General features: G+C 37.5%; 1 protein-coding gene and 1 long non-coding RNA gene across 2 annotated transcripts; both read left to right on the top strand.

The window, feature by feature from the left end:
• The first annotated feature begins 9,790 nt into the window (after positions 1-9,790).
• LOC112278791 (uncharacterized) lies at positions 9,791-12,720 on the top strand. The gene is made up of 3 exons (XM_024512560.3): positions 9,791-10,882; positions 11,289-11,437; positions 11,866-12,720. Exons 1-3 carry the CDS (start codon positions 9,919-9,921, stop codon positions 12,103-12,105), a joined length of 1,353 nt encoding a protein of 450 aa, XP_024368328.1. The 5' UTR covers positions 9,791-9,918; the 3' UTR covers positions 12,106-12,720.
• Positions 12,721-12,860: 140 nt separating this feature from the next.
• Positions 12,861-14,134, top strand: LOC149989766 (uncharacterized). Its single transcript, XR_016501225.1, has 2 exons — positions 12,861-13,198; positions 13,722-14,134. It is a non-coding gene; the product is annotated as an uncharacterized LOC149989766 (long non-coding RNA).
• The last annotated feature ends 5,817 nt before the right edge of the window (positions 14,135-19,951 follow it).

Here is a 19,951-nt window from a genome sequence, read left to right as displayed (position 1 = left end):
GCCTTGATAGAACCAAAGTGACAGCTCATATTAAAGATGAAAATGTTAGTAAGGTCCAATCTCTTTTTGTTAAGAACTTAAATTTTGCAACTACAAAGATTTATTTGAGGAAGCATTTTAATCAAAAAATTGCTCATGAATTTGTCTAAAGTATCATAGTATGATTTTGTTTAATAAAGTTTTATTCAAATTCTTCTATATCATCAAATGTGATTTTACTTTATAAAAGAATAATTTAATTATTCTATCCAATAAGCTTGGACAATGATTGGTGAGCTCTATTTGGTTTTTCAATTGTTTTATAAGAGTTCTTCTATGATAACTTGATGATTAGTAGCCAACAACAATGTAGCCAATTAAATAGGTCTAATATGGATAAGAATAATTAAGTCAACATAAATATTTGAACACAAAAAAGAAGAGGATTGTGGCAAGTCGAATGACAAGAAAGAGGATTCAATTATTGTAACTATTATTGAGAAGGGTTCAAAGTGCAAAGCTTATGTTGAAAAAAAATTCTAATCTTCTACAACTTCATGATCAAGGTAGACATAATCAGATAAAGAAGATGTTAACAAGGATGTTTTGCATCACAACCATTTTCTCTAAATTACAACATGCCTCAAACAATCAAAGTTGGTACTATAGATGTAGCTTCTATTATAATTGTCAATAATAGAAAAGAAAGATTTAAGCTTTTGGTTGTAAAATTATTCTTTTCTAATTCAAAAATATATTTTTGTATTCCTTTAATATCACATTTTGTAGCTTTATCATCCCGTCTCACGGACATATGCATGTAAGCCATCAATTACATATATAAATAGGTAGAAGTAGGTAAAAGTAGATAAAAGTAAGTTAATTCTATAATATTTACTACGAAAGCTTCCTAAAAGCTTCATAGATGCTGCTTTGACTTTATAGGTGTCTTTAATTGATTCTTTGGATTAAAAATGTAGTTAAAAAGTTGGCCATGTGCTACACATGTTGTTAGCTTGAAGACCAAGCTAACTATGTGGCCCACATGTAAAAAAAACTTACTTTGTAAGTCAAGGCATGTGTCTTACAAAGTCAACATATATTAGAGGTCCTATAGAACGTTGCCACATAGCCCCTAGTTAGATAGTATACATAGAGACAAGAGTGAAGCCTTCTTCACTCTTGTCAACTCTTTTTTTGCTTCAAGTCTAGTTTCAAGGGTCTCTAGTTTTCTTGGCTTTTGGCAATAGCTATTCCGGTTTCTTTCTTAATATACATATCAAGTTATTTCTATTTTGTCATCTTTCTCTGAAAAAAGTCTCACTTATTTACTTGTGTTTATCATGTTTTTATCCTTGTACTTATAATAACAGAGCTTTGTCTAATCTTGATTAAGAATGGATTACTCTTTTCTCTTGATAAGACATAAGCATATTAAAAGTTGTAGATTACCCTCTTCTAAACTGATATTGTCCTTAGTATTTTCTTTATTCTCAAGTCTTCTCTTGTATTTGTCTTGAGCGATATTAGACATCTTCTCTTTTTTAAGTGTTATCATGGTAGAACTTCTTGAAATGAAGAGTGCAATGGCACAAATGCAAGAGCAATTCAGGGAGTTAGTGCTTGTAATACATCACCTCAATTTACCACTACAATGAGCAACAAGATTGGCAGGAAGTGAAGATATAGAAATGATTGGAGCTGCTTCAACATGTGTACCAAATCATGCCCTTTCTCCAATAGTGGAACATCCTTTCAGTATTAGAGAACTAAGAATTACTTTACTCGATAAGTTTGATGGTACCAGATCAAAGTTTTGAGGATTCATCAATCAAGTACAACTTGTGATTGAACTTCAACCTCAAAGCTATTCAACTCCAAGATCGTAAGTTAGATTTATTGGTACGCTTTTTTCAGGTTCAGCATTATCATGGATTTCAGCTTTTCTTGAACAACGAGATCCAATATAGGATAATCTAGAGGCTTTTTTGGAGGAGTTTTGAACCATGTATAGAAAACATGATGTAATTCGTGTTGCAACCAATAAGATCTGTATTTTGCGACAAGGCAATCCATCAGTAACATTGTATGCTTCACAATTTTGAAAACTTATAACTCCTTCAAGTGAGATGATATTGTACTTATAAGCCAATTTCTCTACAAATTACAATATAAGGTAAAAAAATTAATGCTCAACTTACTTGATCCTCAACCATTGAGTCAAGCAATTGACTTTGCTGTAAAGTGTCACAATCACTTTTTTGAATTTCGATCTCAGGACTGTATAAGAAGACCTCAACATTACTATGAATCAATGGCAATATCAACATCTCTTCAATACATACATTTGAAAGTAGAGGATATGCAAATTGATGTGATAAATTTCAAATCTCTTAATAAGCAAGAAAAGACTCATTTTCATCAAGAAGGATTGTGCTTATATTGAGGAAAACCTAAGCACACTACTCAACATTGTCCAAAAAAATGACGCAACCATACAATGAGGAGTACGGCGATCAAAGAAGATAGCGTGCTAAAAAACGAATTAATCCAGCTATACTAGAGACTATGCGGTTGAAACCTTGTACAATGCCTAGAGAAGGTCCTATTCTCTCTTCAGAACCCTCTCCATGTTTTACCATAAATATTATTCTAAGACCTAAATATCTTAAAGCCTCTCCCTTGCTAGATTCAGGAGCCTTAGCATGTTTCTTAGATGAAAAATTTGCTAAAAGACATAATATATTTTTAGTAAAGAAAACTGAACATGTTCATGTAGAAGTCATAGATGGTCATCCGTTGTCTTCAGGAGATGTTACTCATGAAACCCTTCCTATAGAAATAACAACTAATGGTCATAAATGTTTTATACTATTTCATATCATTAGATTTCCTTCTAATCCAATTATTTTAGGTCTATCATGGCCAAAAAAATATAATCCTAAAATAGATTAGACTTCTCGTAGTCGTAAATCTTTTGAAAGTATAACTAAGAGTGTAGTTAACCAAGTAGAAAATAAAAAGTCTAGTATAATTAAACCTATAATTGTAGGTACAAGAGCTTTCTTCCATGCTGCAAAAGAAGAATCACCTTGTGTCATTTATGCCACATGTATTTCTATTGGTGGAAAGACTTCAAGTCACATTTCAAGCCAATATCAAGATTTTAAAGATGTATTTGAGAAGAAGAATGCAGATACTCTTCCGGAATATTGTTCCTATGACTACTCAATTAACTTTCAAGAAAGAGCACAATTGCCATTTAGACCAATCTACAATTTATTTTGAAATGAATTGGTTGAACTCAAGAAGTATATTAAAGAAAATTTGGCCAAGAACTTCATATGCCATTCCAAATCTCTAGCAAGAGCTCCAATTTTATTTCTGAAGAAAAAAGATGGATTATTGTAGATAAATGTCGATTATTGAAGACTCAACAAAATCACTATCAATAACAAGTACCCGCTACCTTTGATATTGGAACTCCTTGATCAGTTGAATTAAACTAAGATCTAGACAAAAATAGATCTATAAGGAGCATTCAATCTAGTATGCATCAAAGAATGAGATGAATGGAAGACTGTGTTTCCAACAAGGTATGGACATTTTGAATACAACGTCATGCCTTTTGGACTTACAAATGCACCAGCAGCATTCCAACATCTAATGAATGATGTCTTTTGAGAGTTTTTAGATGATTTTGTTGTCTGTTACCTAGATGACATCTTAATCTATTCTAAGAATATAGAAAAATATGAACTTCATGTTCGTCATGTATTAAAAAATCTAAGAGATGCGGGACTCTATGCTAACATAGAAAAGTGTGTATTTTTTACTACTCAAGTCGATTTTTTAGGATACATCATTTCAAATGATGGACTTATGATAGATCCTAAGAAAATTCAAACTATTATGGATTGGAAGATCCCAAAAACGATAAGAGATGTCCAATACTTTTTGGGATTTATCAATTACTATCGGATTTTCATCAAAGACTTCTCTCAAGTTGTATCTCCACTTACACGTTTGACTTGCAAAGACAAACTTCAATGGAATCAAGAAGCAGATGTAGCATTTGAAGCTTTGAAGACAACCTTTGTTTTTGCACCAATCTTGTATCGCGTCAATTTTTCTAAGCCCTTTTTTATGGAAACAGATGCATCAAACTTTGCTTTGAGTGCCATATTGTCACAAATGGGAACATATGATAAACTTCATCCAATAGCTTTTCATTCTAGAAAATTTTCAGCAACCGAGATCAATTACAAGATCCACGATAAAGAACTTCTTGCAATCATGGATTCGTTTCAAGAATGGCACCATTATCTAGAAGGTGCTTCTAGTCCAATCACAATGTATACAGATCACAAGAACCTTGAATATTTTATATCAATGCATGTTTTGAATCATCACCAAGCCCATTGGAGTATGTCTTTGTCAAGTTTCGAATTCAAGATCACTTATCGACCAAAAAAACAACAAGGTTTATCAATTGCACTCTCTAAACGATCTTACCTTGTACTGAAGAAAGGAGATGCTGCTTTCGATCAACAACTGACAATTCACTTGAAGCTAGAGCATCTTCATCTTTGAGCAATGAAATCAACACTAACTATTGATTCAACTTTCATTAAGCAAGTTCAGTTAAGAATGTCTTCTGATCCCCTTATTCGTGATATTAAGGAAAATCCTTCAAAGTCTCATGATACTTCCAAGTTTGAATTTAAGAAGAATCTACTATATTTTGAGGGACGCCTATATGTTTCAGAAGGTGAAGCTCGATTACGTGTTCTTCAAGCTTGTCATGACTTTCCAGCAACATGACATTTTGGATACAATAAAACTTTGGAACTAATATCCAAAGACTTTTGGTGGCCACAAATATGGAAAGCAGTCAAAGATTTTGTACAATCTTATGATGTTTGCTTAAGATCAAAAACTCCTCGTCATCGACCTTACAGACTTCTTCAACTATTACCCATTCCAGAACGACCATGGTCTTCTATTTCTATGGATTTCATCATAGATCTTTCAATCTCAGGTTCTTATGACTATATATTCGTGATAATAGATCGTTTTACAAAGATGGCACATTTTGTACTATGTAAATAATCTATCACATGTGAAGAAACAGCTAAGCTCTTTCTTGATAATATCTATTGTTATCATGGATTATCCAAGGATATTATATCAGATAGGGAAATACAATTTGTATCAAGATTTTGGCGGACTCTTTTCAAGATTCTAAAAGTGGATATAAAACTCTCTTCGGCATTCCATCCTCAAATTGATGGACAAACGGAGCGTGTTAATCAAGTTTTGGAGCAATATTTAAGATATACCATTAACTATCAAGAAGATGATTGGATAACTCTTTTGCCATTGGCAGAGTTTGCTTATAATAACACAGTACATTCTTCTAAAAAATAAACATCTTTCTTTACCAATTATGGTTATTATCCACGACTTGATACTTTTGACTTTTAAAAAGTTGATAATCATGATGCAAAAGATTTGGCAATACATTTATCAGAGCTACATCCAACGATGAAGGCGTAGTTAAAAGAAGCTCAAGAACAACAAAAGGTCAATGTGGATGTCTATCAAAAGGAACAACCATCATTCCACATGGATAATAAGGTATGATTACTTTGTCCCAATATCAAGACCACTCGTCTTTGTGACAAGTTGGACTATAGAAGGCTTGGACCATTTTTTATTTCTACACAAATCAATCCAATTGCATATCATTTACATCTACTGGAGTCAATGAAAATCCATCAAGTATTCCACATGTCTCTTCTTAAACCATACAAGATAGTGGACATACCAAAAAGAAGGCAATTTCCACCTCATCCTATAGAAGTGGACAATAATGAAGAGTTTGAAGTGGAAGAAGTCTTAGATTCAAGGCGGCGCCAAAATAAATTAGAATATCTTGTCCATTAGCGCGGATATGATATTAGAAAATGCACATGGGAGCCAGTAAAAAATCTTGCAAATGCAACAAAGGTGGTGGAAGCTTTTCATCGACGACATCCATCAAAATCAAGATGAAAACCTTCTTTATAAAAGAAACAAGATCTAGGTAAGATAACATTCTACTTTCAATCCTTGTTTGTAGCTTCTTTGTAGTTGTGACTCTCAAGAGATGGAGAACCAATAACCAGCAGATTCGACTCAAAAGCCTTTGTTTGCTGATCTGCCGGACGAGACATTACGATTGTTACAACCTTCAAGATGATGCAATTGACATGAAGATCTTCAAGAACGACATGTTCTTCCTCAAATTGATGGCGAGATACAATGCATTTGGTATCACGACTTTGGAAGGGACTCCCGATGTTTGGTGATTTTAGTAGAGGTAGAAACAACTTCTAATGGTGTTCTAAATGTTTTATTTGAAGGAAGTTATGAAGGCCTCAACAATGATCAAATAACTGGTTAGCCTTCCCGCCTTAGTATGTGACACTACCTATAGTTGAGAGGCCCTATCAATCATCTTCGAAGAGAACAAAGATCAAAATATGTGGCTGGTAAAATTTGTTACATTATAAATTTCTTCAACATATGATGACCGCTCCTCATGGAACTCGTCTCTAAAAGGGAGGGTAATGTCATAGACATATGCATGTAAGCCAGTAATTACATATATAAATAAGTAGAAATAAATAAAAGTAGGTAAAAGTAAGTTAATTCTATAATATTTGCTATGGAAGCTTCCTAGAAGCCTCATAGATGCTGCTTTGACTTTATAGGTGTCTTTAATTGACTCTTTGGATTAGAAACGTGGTCAACAAGTTGGCCATGTGCCACATATGTTGTTAGCTTGAAGACCAAGCTAACTATGTGGCCCACACATATAAAAACTTGCCTTGTAAGTCAAGGCATGTATCTTACAAAGTCAACACATATTAGAGGTCCTATAGAACGTCGCCACGTAGTCCCTAGTTAGATAGTATATATAGAGACAAGAGTGAAGCCTTCTTCACTCTTGTCAACTCTTTTTTTGCTTCCAGTCTAGTTTCAAGGATCTCTAGTTTTCTTGGCTTTTGATAATAGCCATTTCAGTTTCTTTCTTAATATACATATCAAGTTATTTCTATTTTGTCATCTTTCTATAAGAGAAGCTTCACTTGTTTATTTGTCTTTATCATGTTCTTGTCCTTGACATCCTCTTAGTAGAATATACATGTGATTAATATAATTAAATTTATTCTAAATTTCTAAAATTTAATATGTTTGGGGCATCTTTTGATCATTAGACTAGGATTACATATGTTCTTTTAATTTGGATGCACTATATTATTGTTGGGGTTATACAAAGCAGTATTACACTTCAAGTATTATTATACTATTCTTATTTGGAAAGATGACAATATAGAGACATGGTACTAATTCAACCATATGTTTGCTTACCTTGTAATGCATGATTTGTTGCTTGTTTTCTATGCTGATGACATAAGTTCAACTAGTATAATATAATCTATGTAGACTTTAGTTTTTAAAATATATAAATAAAAAATAAAACATATAAATTTAATATAATAGCAATTTGATATTGAAATAAATCATAAATTTAGATTATTATTATTATTATTATTATTATTATTATTTTTTAGATGTAATAAAGTCACATGTTATGATTATGTCTTATATTTTTGTCTGTTTAAATTAATTAGATTATAGATGACTTTTATGTCATTTATTTTAATTTCTTCTATTTTAGAAAAGAAAGTATTGGTGGTACCATCTTATGATGGAATAAGCCTTATTTGGCAAGCATTGAGAATATCTTATGGATAATCTTGAGAAGGTTTAAGTTTATAAGAATTAATAAAAAAGTGATTGAAGTGATGTATTTATATTCAATATTTGGAAATAAAATTACTTTTGAAAAATTGAATAAAAATACTTGTTCTAATAGTGGTAAATTAAAATAGAATTGGACAAAAAATTCTATATAATGTTTTTGAAAATAATTCAATAATTCAGATCAATAAAGAATATAAATTAATTAACTTAAAAATTATAAGATAAAATTTAATTTAGCCTTGTATAGAAATGTTGTATAAAGTTTTGAATGAAAATTTTGCACCAAGGTATAAATGAAAATGTGGGAATTTTACATAAAAAAGTTCTTAATAGATTAATTATATGTAAAGCAACAAATCCATACAATCTATATGAAAGAAACTATCAATTTGTTGGATTACTTAAATATCTTTCACACAACCCTTTGTAATTGTACATATATTAATGCTAAATTAAAGAATAAAGATAAAATCTTATTTCTATTAACTTCTTTGCTTCTATTTTACAAACATGTGGTCATTATAATGTTTTTTTTTAAAGATAAAAAAGCTAGAGATAGTTACAATTTATTTTTTTTCAAACAAGAAATAAAAACAATAAATAAATATATAGATAATAAAACACCAAATAGCACGGTAATGAATTTTGAAGCATTATTTTTAAGAGTCATAATAAATTTAAGCAAAACCAACCAAAGCTTTGAAAATGCGTAAGATTGCAAACAAATTTTGTTGATTAAGATATAGATTTTATTAATTCTATTACTGTAAACACCAAATGTAATGAGACTTGGAATGCTTGGAGCTTTAGCTGTGAATTTTTTTATCATATATGTAATCAAAAAGATTGGCTTTATTCCTTATAATCATGTAATAAGATAAATTATTTTGAAAAAAGAAAGTGCCATTCAAAAAAATGGAAATTAACATTTTTTGGGTAAAACTGAGAGAAGTATTAGATCCAATCAAGAAGGAAAATCAATGATTATGACTAACTTGTGTCTACTGGCAAGGAATCGCTTCTGGAACTTTTGAAGCATTAATTCTAAACAAAAGTATATCTTTAAAAAGCAATTTTTTTGGATTGAAATAACAATTTTCTATTCTATGCATAAGTTGAATTTCAATTTTAAAAAAATTTAGGTAAAAACTTACTCATGTCACTCAAATTTATGATGATCATATATTGCTTATCTTATAAAAATATTATTATATTCAATTTTTTTGTGTGCATGTGTGTGTATATATATATATATATATACACACACACTCACAGATCAACACGAACAGTACTAAATAATAATACAAAAAAAATAATTGCCACTAAAAAGTTTCCTAAAACCAAACTAATGTGTAAGAGTTTTCTCAAAACATTCATAGATTTCATAATTTGGAAAATATATTACATGCAAGGCAACCCATTCCACGTCGGGTGGGGCAATGGACGTGGCGTTGTCCCCCGGGATGGTGGCAATGATGTTTGGGGGGGAGTGAGTGAGATGATGCCACGAGGCATGCCTTACTCAAAATACCCCCCTCTCTCTCTCTTCTTGTCTTCCCCTCCCCTCCCTTCGAACTATCATCCAACGAACTCTCACTATCTCTCAGCCATCCACCCACCATCCATCCATCCCCGCACGTCCACGCGCAGGCCCCACCCCCACCACGGATGATTCCTCAACTGTGTCCACCCGTCCGTCCGTCCGTCCGTCTGCCCGCCCTGCTTCCCGCCACGCTGGAGTCGTGACGCCGACGATCTCCGCCTGCCTCCCTGCCCTTCCCTCCGGGGGTTCCGTTACGCTACCCGCCCCCGCCCCCTATACCCTGCTACTCCCCTCACTTCCCCGCCCCTCCGAAAACATCCGCCGGGTATCTCGTGACCGGGGCTTGCGGGGGAGATCTGCGAGGCGGGAGCGAGGGAGGGAGGCCAGGGCAGGGGCAGCGGAGCGGGAGCTTGGGCGCGGCTGGACGGGGAGAAGCGGCGGGGCTGGACGGGAAACCAACCCAGGCAGACAGGCAGGGAAGGGAAGGGAAGGGAAGCGAAGCGAAGCGAGCGGGGTCGCGAGGGAGGGCAGGCGTGACGTCGAGGCGTGAACGCCGAACTTGGCCTTCGCGCTGTTGGTGGATGCTGTGGGTCGCTCCTCTGAAGCACACCATGCAGGGGATGGACGACGCGGCTTGGGAGCGGGCCGTGGAGCAGGCGTGCCATGGCCAGGCTGCGTTTCAGGTGGAGTCTCTGACGCTGGATGGCGTGGTGAAGTGCGCGCAGGGCAAGCTGCCGAAGTCCAAGGTGTTGGCTTCGTTGTCGCAGCTGAAGCGGCTGTCGATCGCGAACGTGGGGCTGTCGTCTTTGGCGGATTTTCCGTCGCTTGCGCACCTGGAACAGCTGGTACTGAGCGACAATCGAATCGCGTCGGGGTTGGAGCACTTGGTGGGCGCGGGGCTGAAGTCGCTGCGAGAGTTGGATTTGTCGAACAACAAAATTCAGGCCGTGGAGGACCTGAAGCCGCTGGCGGAGCTGAAGTTGGAGTCGCTGGACCTGTACGAGTGCCCGGTGACGCGCAGCGCGGGGTACAGGGCGAAGGTGTTCGGCATGATGAAGTCGTTGCGGTTCCTGGACAAGAGCGACGCGAACGGGAACGAGCGGCCGGAGTCGGACGAGGAGGAGGAGTCGGAGTCGGAGGAGGAGGACGTGGACGACATGAATGGCGATGGCGATGGCGATGGCGTGGAGGGCGAGGAGGAGGAGGATGAGGAGGAGGAGGGCGTGGAGGGGGAATCGAAGGGCGCGGCCGTGCACGAGGAGGACGACGACGAGGGGGAGGAGGATGAGGAGGGCGAGGACAACGAGGAGTTGGAGGACGAGGAGGAGGACGAGGGCGGGAGCTACCAAGAAGAGATGGCGATGGCGTCGAACCGCGGCGCAGCGGGGCCGGGGCAGGTGGGCAACGAGCACGGCAGCGAGGAGGAGGACGAAGAGGACGACAATGTGGAGGTGCAAGACATCGAGGAGGAGAGCGAGGAGGAGGTGGGAGAGGAGGACGACGAGGATGCGGTGGTGGACGAGGAGGACGAGGACGACGAAGAGGGTATGTGGCTTACTCGTTGGGTCGGTAGCGAGGGTGGTTTGTGGCGCGCCGTGCGTGAACCTTGCACGCGAACGCAAACGCGAACGGAGAGAGATGCGTAGAGGCGCGGGGGCTTTGATGAGTTATGTGGTGACGGCCGGGGAGGCTGTGGTGGGAGGGGTGAGGGTGCAGCCGGGGACGTGGTGGTGTGGGCGTGAGAAGGGTGGTGCGGTTTAGCGTGGGTATGCACCGGGGGGAGTGGTGGTGGTTTATGAGGTTGAGATGCATGACGAGAATGGGTGAAGAGTAGACGAGCAGGTGTGTGGGTGGGGTGGGGGGCTATGGGGGCCGGTGGATGTGGGGTAACGTGGGCGGGGAAGGTACTGTTTGTGGGCTGATACAGGGCGAGGTGGTATGTGGTGTGCAGAGCCAGCGAGCGGTGCAGTAGTGAGCACGGAGGGCGAGCTGGACGTGCAAGAAAACGACGAGGACGAGGAGGACGAGAACGGGGAGTTCGGGGAGGACGACGAGGAGGAGGAGGACGCGGTGGACAACGAGGAGGAGGTGGAAGAGGAGGTACTGAGTGGCTCTTGAAGTGTGGAAACGAGGAGAGGGGGTGTGAGGGTTGGAGGGTGGGTTGCTTGGAGCGTTTTACCCTGGAGTTTGGAGCATTCAGGGTTTGTATGCTGTCAGGACTGCTAGATGCTGGTCCGGTAGGTGTGAGGGAGGGCATACGTGGTTGAGTGTGCGCATGTGAGACAGGAGTGTCCTGGTCTGGGAGGGGTGGTTTAGTACATGCCTTGACGCGCTATCGCAATGGTTTGTTTTAATTTAGCTTTGATTTTGTTCGTGTGTTTATGCGTTGGTCATATACTGGATACTGGTGGACTGCGTAGCATTGTTCGCGGTCTCAGCAGTGGTGGCTGAGCCGATGTGTGATTTGTTGGTTTTTGTGGCGGCTCTGGGGTCCCTGACGACGCGTGTGGTGCGGTTTGTGTGTGCAGGAGGAGGATGAGGACGAGGAGGAGTATGGTACGAAGTACCTGGTGCAACCTATCGGGCAGGCGGACGACGATGAGGGAGCCAGCGACTTCGAGCCTGGTGAGGACGAAGAGGTGGAGGAGGAGGATTTCGAGGACGAAGAAGACGACGTGGTGGAGACGGCACAGGAGCTGGAGGCAGCGAAGCGGAAGAGAGCGAGAGAGGAAGGCGGGGAGAGCGAGCAACGGGCTGCGAAGCGCTGAAGTAGGGTCGTGTGGTAGAGAGGGTTTGAATTGGCTTGTCCCGCCGCCGGGCGAATATGCAATGTAATAGAGGGAGCGTTAGGCGGGAGGAGCTCCGAAGACTTATTAGGGGACGCGCCAGGTAACGAGAGGTTTGAGGCTGGTGGAATGGAGCATAGGTTTTATCGTGCCCAGGGAAGGACGGGTCCGGACAGTAGGGGAGCAGAAGAGGCGGAAGGGAGGTGCCATAACTAATTCTTTGTAACAAATGTACAAGTAGCATGGTAGGGACACGGGCGTCGGGGTGACAGTTTGTGAAAGAGGTGGCGAGCCGCGGAATGGGGTAGTGGGAGGGGGTAGGCGGGTTGCGGTCGGTCGGAGCAGGGCGGCAGACGCGGTAGCCCCCGGCGAGTAGGTAGAAATTTGAGATAGGTGATACGAAATTGAGCCGATTCTGAGATGTGAGCTTTTTGGGAGTTTGGTGCCTCGATGTATGTTTATTGATGGGGCGGATGTGTGGACCTCGTGTCTGGCTGGGTTTTGCAGCTTGTGTTGTGGATATGTGGAGGGTGTGTAGGTGATCATGGTAAGCATTTGATGGAGAAGAGATCGTTGAATAAAGTGGTTTTGGACGCATGGTTTTGGTCTCGTGTTGGTGGGTTGGTGGTTTGGTCGTGGGAAACCAGGGGCGCAGCGTTGGGTTGATGGTTTGTGTCGCAGGGCGGGTGCTTTGGAATTTATTGATTGTCCAGGGAATGGCGGTGGAACAGACGGGGTGGGGATGGGGTCGGTGCAAGAGATGAGCGGGATCGTGTAGGGATGGGATTTGTGTTGTTGGGGGTTGGGATGGAACGGGATCGGTATGAGGTTTTTGAGTGGAACATGGCGAGGCTGAAGGAGAGAAGAGTTGGGGGATTTGTGTCGTTTGAGAGCGTCGACATGCGAGGAGGCACGGGGGGTGCCATGTGGGGGACAATGCGGGTGGTGGATTTAGTCGCTTGCCGGCGTGGGGTTGTTGGCGGTGTATGAATGGCGGAGTGTGCGGCGTTGGGTGGAGTAGTGGTTTTGGGGTGATGGTGGTGAAGTTGTGGGAGTTGGAAGCGCGAGAACACAGGTTAAGTTGTGGGTTGTGGTTCTTGTGTTTCATTTCTGGACGAGGATTTTGTGTTATTGCTGTTTTGGGGGTTTATATCCGGATGTATGCGGAGTATGGTGATGGGTATGTCCGAGATTTGTGAAATCGTATTGGATCACTGGGCGCGTACTTGTGAATTGTCGTGAATCGAGGTGCGTGTGTTGTGGCTGGAGGTAGTAGTCAGGGGGTCCTTTTGGCAGTGTGGGGATGAATGGGTCGGGGAGGATGATTGAGTATGCGGAGGAGGTTGTGTGCGCAGAGTGTACGCAACTGAGGGAATGTGTGCGTGTTATGTGGGAGCAGCGGGTGAGTGCGGTGGAGGGCGATGTGGGTACAGAATGTGACATTGAGATTTGCGGCTTGGGACGTGGCATGGAGGAGGGGCATGTGTGGAGTGTTGATTGTCGGTATGAGAGCGGGTGCATTTGCGGATGAGAGTGGCAATGAGCATTTTCTAATCACATGTGACTGCAGAGGCTAACGAAGGTAATGGTGTTTGCAGGAATTTACGATAAGCTGTCTGTGAAAGGCAGAATTGGATATGCCTTGGAATCGCATTGAAGACTGCTTATTGTTGAAGCAAAAAAGTACACAACTACAATTCACTGTTCTGAATGAACTAATCAATTCTACGAACTTTTATAATTACTGTGAATTAAAAGAGATCCTCTTTAAAACTTGAATAGCAGAGTCTTTGGTGGTTTTGTTTTTGTTTTGTTTTGTTTTTTTTTGTTTTTTGTTTTTTTTTTTTTTTGCTTCGTTTTTGGTTGGGGTCATTCAAACTTTAGAATGGCAGTTTGATTGAGCCAACCACAGTAACATAGTTATGAGACTTTAGAGTTGACTTTGAAATTGGATTATGTAGCTGAGAAACTGAGTTTCTCGGTTGGCAATGTAATAACTTGTTTTAACATTCGTCATTGTGTACTTAGGATTTGGTTGAGTGCTTGGTGATACTTTTATGGATTGGCCTGCAAATACTGGTGTTCATCCTCTAAATTCTCTACCCGTTAGTAATGATTCTTGTAGTACTTTACCAAATGTGTTGTTAAATTGCTAAATTTGTTAGATAGTCTTGAGTTTGTTCTTATCTTAGGGATTTGAAATATGTGCCAGTTTAAATGATATGTTTATTTTATTAATATACAATAATTGACCAACTTGATCTTTATCTTAGACATTGTTTGTTGTCTTCTCAATTTAAATTGCCATGTGTATGAGTATAATTGACTTGCCACCTATTTCTTTTCAGAACTGTAAGGTTTTTGTAATTATTGAGGTTTATTTACAGTTTGAAGAAAATTTGTTGAAGAGTAAAGTTTATAAAAACACTTGTTATAGAAGAATTTTGGTTTGTCTTAATCCAAGTGCAAAATTTATTTCAAATTGCTATCAAGATATGATGTTTATGCATATATAGATATAAATATATGTATATAAATATATGTATATATATATATATATAAATATATGTATATATATATATATATAAATATATGTATATATATATATATATATATATATATATGTTATCTAATTGCAAAGTAAGATACTAATAAATTATTTTATGCATATCCATATATTAGATGTATTTATTTTAAGAATTTTTATTATATATTATATACTAATTTGTCTATATTAATTTGAGTGTATGTGTGTATATATATTGCTCTTCTTAATTAAAAATTTTAACTCATGTATTTATATAATAATATTTTTTAGTATTATTTAATTTAACATCTCTAATTTTAGTTTAAAAGTCACTTTTAAAGAAGTACAAAAAATGATGTTTTATTACTTATATGATTAAGTATTTTTTCTACAATATTAAAATATTTATTACTTAATAATGTAGGTTCTTTTAGATAATGCTTGTTATTTTTGTTGTCATTAATATTTATGTCATTTGATACATATAAATTTTATAGGTTTTATATATATAATAAGTATATTGTGATATTGTTATATAATTGCATCTATTAGTGTGGTTTTGTCATTGACAAAACCCATACTGGTAATTATATAGATATGAGGAGCTAGGTAGAAGTAAGTAAAAGTACATAAATTTGATAATATATTATTGAAAAGTTTCTTATAAGCTTTCTAGTGTAGATTTGATTTTCTAAGTGTTTTAGGTAATTGATAGGTTAAAAACTGGATTAATAAGTTTGCCACTTATTACATATATTAGGTGTTCGTGGTACAAGTTGGCTATGTGGTGCATATGTGAGAAACTTGCCTTGCAAGTTAGACACATGTCTTGCAAATTGAGCATATGTAGGACGTCCAATAAACATTGCAATATAGTTTCTAGTTATATAGAATACATAGAAGCAAGAATGAGGGCTTCCTCACTTTTGTCAATTCTTTTCTTGGTTCTAGTCTAGTTTCAAAAGTCTCTAGTTTTCTAGTCTTAGGTAATAGTCATTCTTATTTCTTCTTGAATATATAAATTTATTTATTAATTTATTATTTTTCTTCGATATAAATTTTACTTGTTTATTAACATGAATTGAATTTTTGTATTTAATAGCATCTTTGGAATAATTTAAGCAATAGATTTATATAATTTATACTCTCATAGTTTTTAAATTAAAAATTGTCAAGGACAAGAACATGATAAAGACAAATAAACAAGTGAAGCTTCTCTTATAGAAAGATGACAAAATAGAAATAACTTGATATGTATATTAAGAAAGAAACTGAAATGGCTATTATCAAAAGCCAAGAAAACTAGAGATCCTTGAAACTAGACTGGAAGCAAAAAAAGAGTTGACAAGAGTGAAGAAGGCTTCACTCTTGTCTCTATATATACTATCTAACTAGGGACTACGTGGCGACGTTCTATAGGACCTCTAATATGTGTTGACTTTGTAAGATACATGCCTTGACTTACAAGGCAAGTTTTTATATGTGTGGGCCACATAGTTAGCTTGGTCTTCAAGCTAACAACATATGTGGCACATGGCCAACTTGTTGACCACGTTTCTAATCCAAAGAGTCAATTAAAGACACCTATAAAGTCAAAGCAGCATCTATGAGGCTTCTAGGAAGCTTCCATAGCAAATATTATAGAATTAACTTACTTTTACCTACTTTTATTTATTTCTACTTATTTATATATGTAATTACTGGCTTACATGCATATGTCTATGACATTACCCTCCCTTTTAGAGACGAGTTCCATGAGGAGCGGTCATCATATGTTGAAGAAATTTATAATGTAACAAATTTTACCAGCCACATATTTTGATCTTTGTTCTCTTCGAAGATGATTGATAGGGCCTCTCAACTATAGGTAGTGTCACATACTAAGGCGGGAAGGCTAACCAGTTATTTGATCATTGTTGAGGCCTTCATAACTTCCTTCAAATAAAACATTTAGAACACCATTAGAAGTTGTTTCTACCTCTACTAAAATCACCAAACATCGGGAGTCCCTTCCAAAGTCGTGATACCAAATGCATTGTATCTCGCCATCAATTTGAGGAAGAACATGTCGTTCTTGAAGATCTTCATGTCAATTGCATCATCTTGAAGGTTGTAACAATCGTAATGTCTCGTCCGGCAGATCAGCAAACAAAGGCTTTTGAGTCGAATCTGCTGGTTATTGGTTCTCCATCTCTTGAGAGTCACAACTACAAAGAAGCTACAAACAAGGATTGAAAGTAGAATGTTATCTTACCTAGATCTTGTTTCTTTTATAAAGAAGGTTTTCATCTTGATTTTGATGGATGTCGTCGATGAAAAGCTTCCACCACCTTTGTTGCATTTGCAAGATTTTTTACTGGCTCCCATGTGCATTTTCTAATATCATATCCGCGCTAATGGACAAGATATTCTAATTTATTTTGGCGCCGCCTTGAATCTAAGACTTCTTCCACTTCAAACTCTTCATTATTGTCCACTTCTATAGGATGAGGTGGAAATTGCCTTCTTTTTGGTATGTCCACTATCTTGTATGGTTTAAGAAGAGACATGTGGAATACTTGATGGATTTTCATTGACTCCAGTAGATGTAAATGATATGCAATTGGATTGATTTGTGTAGAAATAAAAAATGGTCCAAGCCTTCTATAGTCCAACTTGTCACAAAGACGAGTGGTCTTGATATTGGGACAAAGTAATCATACCTTATTATCCATGTGGAATGATGGTTGTTCCTTTTGATAGACATCCACATTGACCTTTTGTTGTTCTTGAGCTTCTTTTAACTACGCCTTCATCGTTGGATGTAGCTCTGATAAATGTATTGCCAAATCTTTTGCATCATGATTATCAACTTTTTAAAAGTCAAAAGTATCAAGTCGTGGATAATAACCATAATTGGTAAAGAAAGATGTTTATTTTTTAGAAGAATGTACTGTGTTATTATAAGCAAACTCTGCCAATGGCAAAAGAGTTATCCAATCATCTTCTTGATAGTTAATGGTATATCTTAAATATTGCTCCAAAACTTGATTAACACGCTCCGTTTGTCCATCAATTTGAGGATGGAATGCCGAAGAGAGTTTTATATCCACTTTTAGAATCTTGAAAAGAGTCCGCCAAAATCTTGATACAAATTGTATTTCCCTATCTGATATAATATCCTTGGATAATCCATGATAACAATAGATATTATCAAGAAAGAGCTTAGCTGTTTCTTCACATGTGATAGATTATTTACATAGTACAAAATGTGCCATCTTTGTAAAACGATCTATTATCACGAATATATAGTCATAAGAACCTGAGATTGAAAGATCTATGATGAAATCCATAGAAATAGAAGACCATGGTCGTTCTGGAATGGGTAATAGTTGAAGAAGTCTGTAAGGTCGATGACGAGGAGTTTTTGATCTTAAGCAAACATCATAAGATTGTACAAAATCTTTGACTGCTTTCCATATTTGTGGCCACCAAAAGTCTTTGGATATTAGTTCCAAAGTTTTATTGTATCCAAAATGTCATGTTGCTGGAAAGTCATGACAAGCTTGAAGAACACGTAATCGAGCTTCACCTTCTGAAACATATAGGCGTCCCTCAAAATATAGTAGATTCTTCTTAAATTCAAACTTGGAAGTATCATGAGACTTTGAAGGATTTTCCTTAATATCACGAATAAGGGGATCAGAAGACATTCTTAACTGAACTTGCTTAATGAAAGTTGAATCAATAGTTAGTGTTGATTTCATTGCTCAAAGATGAAGATGCTCTAGCTTCAAGTGAATTGTCAGTTGTTGATCGAAAGCAGCATCTCCTTTCTTCAGTACAAGGTAAGATCGTTTAGAGAGTGCAATTGATAAACCTTGTTGTTTTTTTGGTCGATAAGTGATCTTGAATTCGAAACTTGACAAAGACATACTCCAATGGGCTTGGTGATGATTCAAAACATGCATTGATATAAAATATTCAAGGTTCTTGTGATCTGTATACATTGTGATTGGACTAGAAGCACCTTCTAGATAATGGTGCCATTCTTGAAACGAATCCATGATTGCAAGAAGTTCTTTATCGTGGATCTTGTAATTGATCTCGGTTGCTGAAAATTTTCTAGAATGAAAAGCTATTGGATGAAGTTTATCATATGTTCCCATTTGTGACAATATGGCACTCAAAGCAAAGTTTGATGCATCTGTTTCCATAAAAAAGGGCTTAGAAAAATTGACGCGATACAAGATTGGTGCAAAAACAAAGGTTGTCTTCAAAGCTTCAAATGCTACATCTGCTTCTTGATTCCATTGAAGTTTGTCTTTGCAAGTCAAACGTGTAAGTGGAGATACAACTTGAGAGAAGTCTTTGATGAAAATCCGATAGTAATTGATAAATCCCAAAAAGTATTGGACATCTCTTATCGTTTTTGGGATCTTCCAATCCATAATAGTTTGAATTTTCTTAGGATCTATCATAAGTCCATCATTTGAAATGATGTATCCTAAAAAATCGACTTGAGTAGTAAAAAATACACACTTTTCTATGTTAGCATAGAGTCCCGCATCTCTTAGATTTTTTAATACATGACGAACATGAAGTTCATATTTTTCTATATTCTTAGAATAGATTAAGATGTCATCTAGGTAACAGACAACAAAATCATCTAAAAACTCTCAAAAGACATCATTCATTAGATGTTGGAATGCTGCTGGTGCATTTGTAAGTCCAAAAGGCATGACGTTGTATTCAAAATGTCCATACCTTGTTGGAAACACAGTCTTCCATTCATCTCATTCTTTGATGCATACTAGATTGAATGCTCCTTATAGATCTATTTTTGTCTAGATCTTAGTTTAATTCAACTGATCAAGGAGTTCCAATATCAAAGGTAGCGGGTACTTGTTATTGATAGTGATTTTGTTGAGTCTTCAATAATCGACATTTATCTACAATAATCCATCTTTTTTCTTCAGAAATAAAATTGGAGCTCTTGCTAGAGATTTGGAATGGCATATGAAGTTCTTGGCCAAATTTTCTTTAATATACTTCTTGAGTTCAACCAATTCATTTCAAAATAAATTGTAGATTGGTCTAAATGGCAATTGTGCTCTTTCTTGAAAGTTAATTGAGTAGTCATAGGAACAATATTCCGGAAGAGTATCTGCATTCTTCTTCTCAAATACATCTTTAAAATCTTGATATTGGCTTGAAATGTGACTTGAAGTCTTTCCACCAATAGAAATACATGTGGCATTAATTATTGAAGAAAAAAAGTCTAAAAGCTACAAACACTTAGCATCAGCAAAGATTGTAGTC

This window comes from Physcomitrium patens, chromosome 2, assembly GCF_059467195.1.
Source record: "Physcomitrium patens ecotype Gransden chromosome 2, ASM5946719v1, whole genome shotgun sequence".
Classification (NCBI taxonomy): Eukaryota; Viridiplantae; Streptophyta; class Bryopsida; order Funariales; family Funariaceae; genus Physcomitrium; species Physcomitrium patens.
Note: the sequence above shows the minus strand (reverse complement) of the source record. Positions and strands in the feature narration are given on the sequence as shown.

What these genes read in the sequence shown, in the direction of transcription:
- LOC112278791 (XM_024512560.3), top strand. Translation starts at nt 9,919, where the DNA reads ATGCTGTGGGTCGCTCCTCTGAAGCACACCATGCAGGGGATGGACGAC. An exon ending in GGACGAGGACGACGAAGAGG is followed by an intron (nt 10,883 to 11,288) that starts GTATGTGGCTTA and finishes TGTGGTGTGCAG; the next exon opens with AGCCAGCGAGCGGTGCAGTA. An exon ending in AGGAGGAGGTGGAAGAGGAG is followed by an intron (nt 11,438 to 11,865) that starts GTACTGAGTGGC and finishes TTGTGTGTGCAG; the next exon opens with GAGGAGGATGAGGACGAGGA.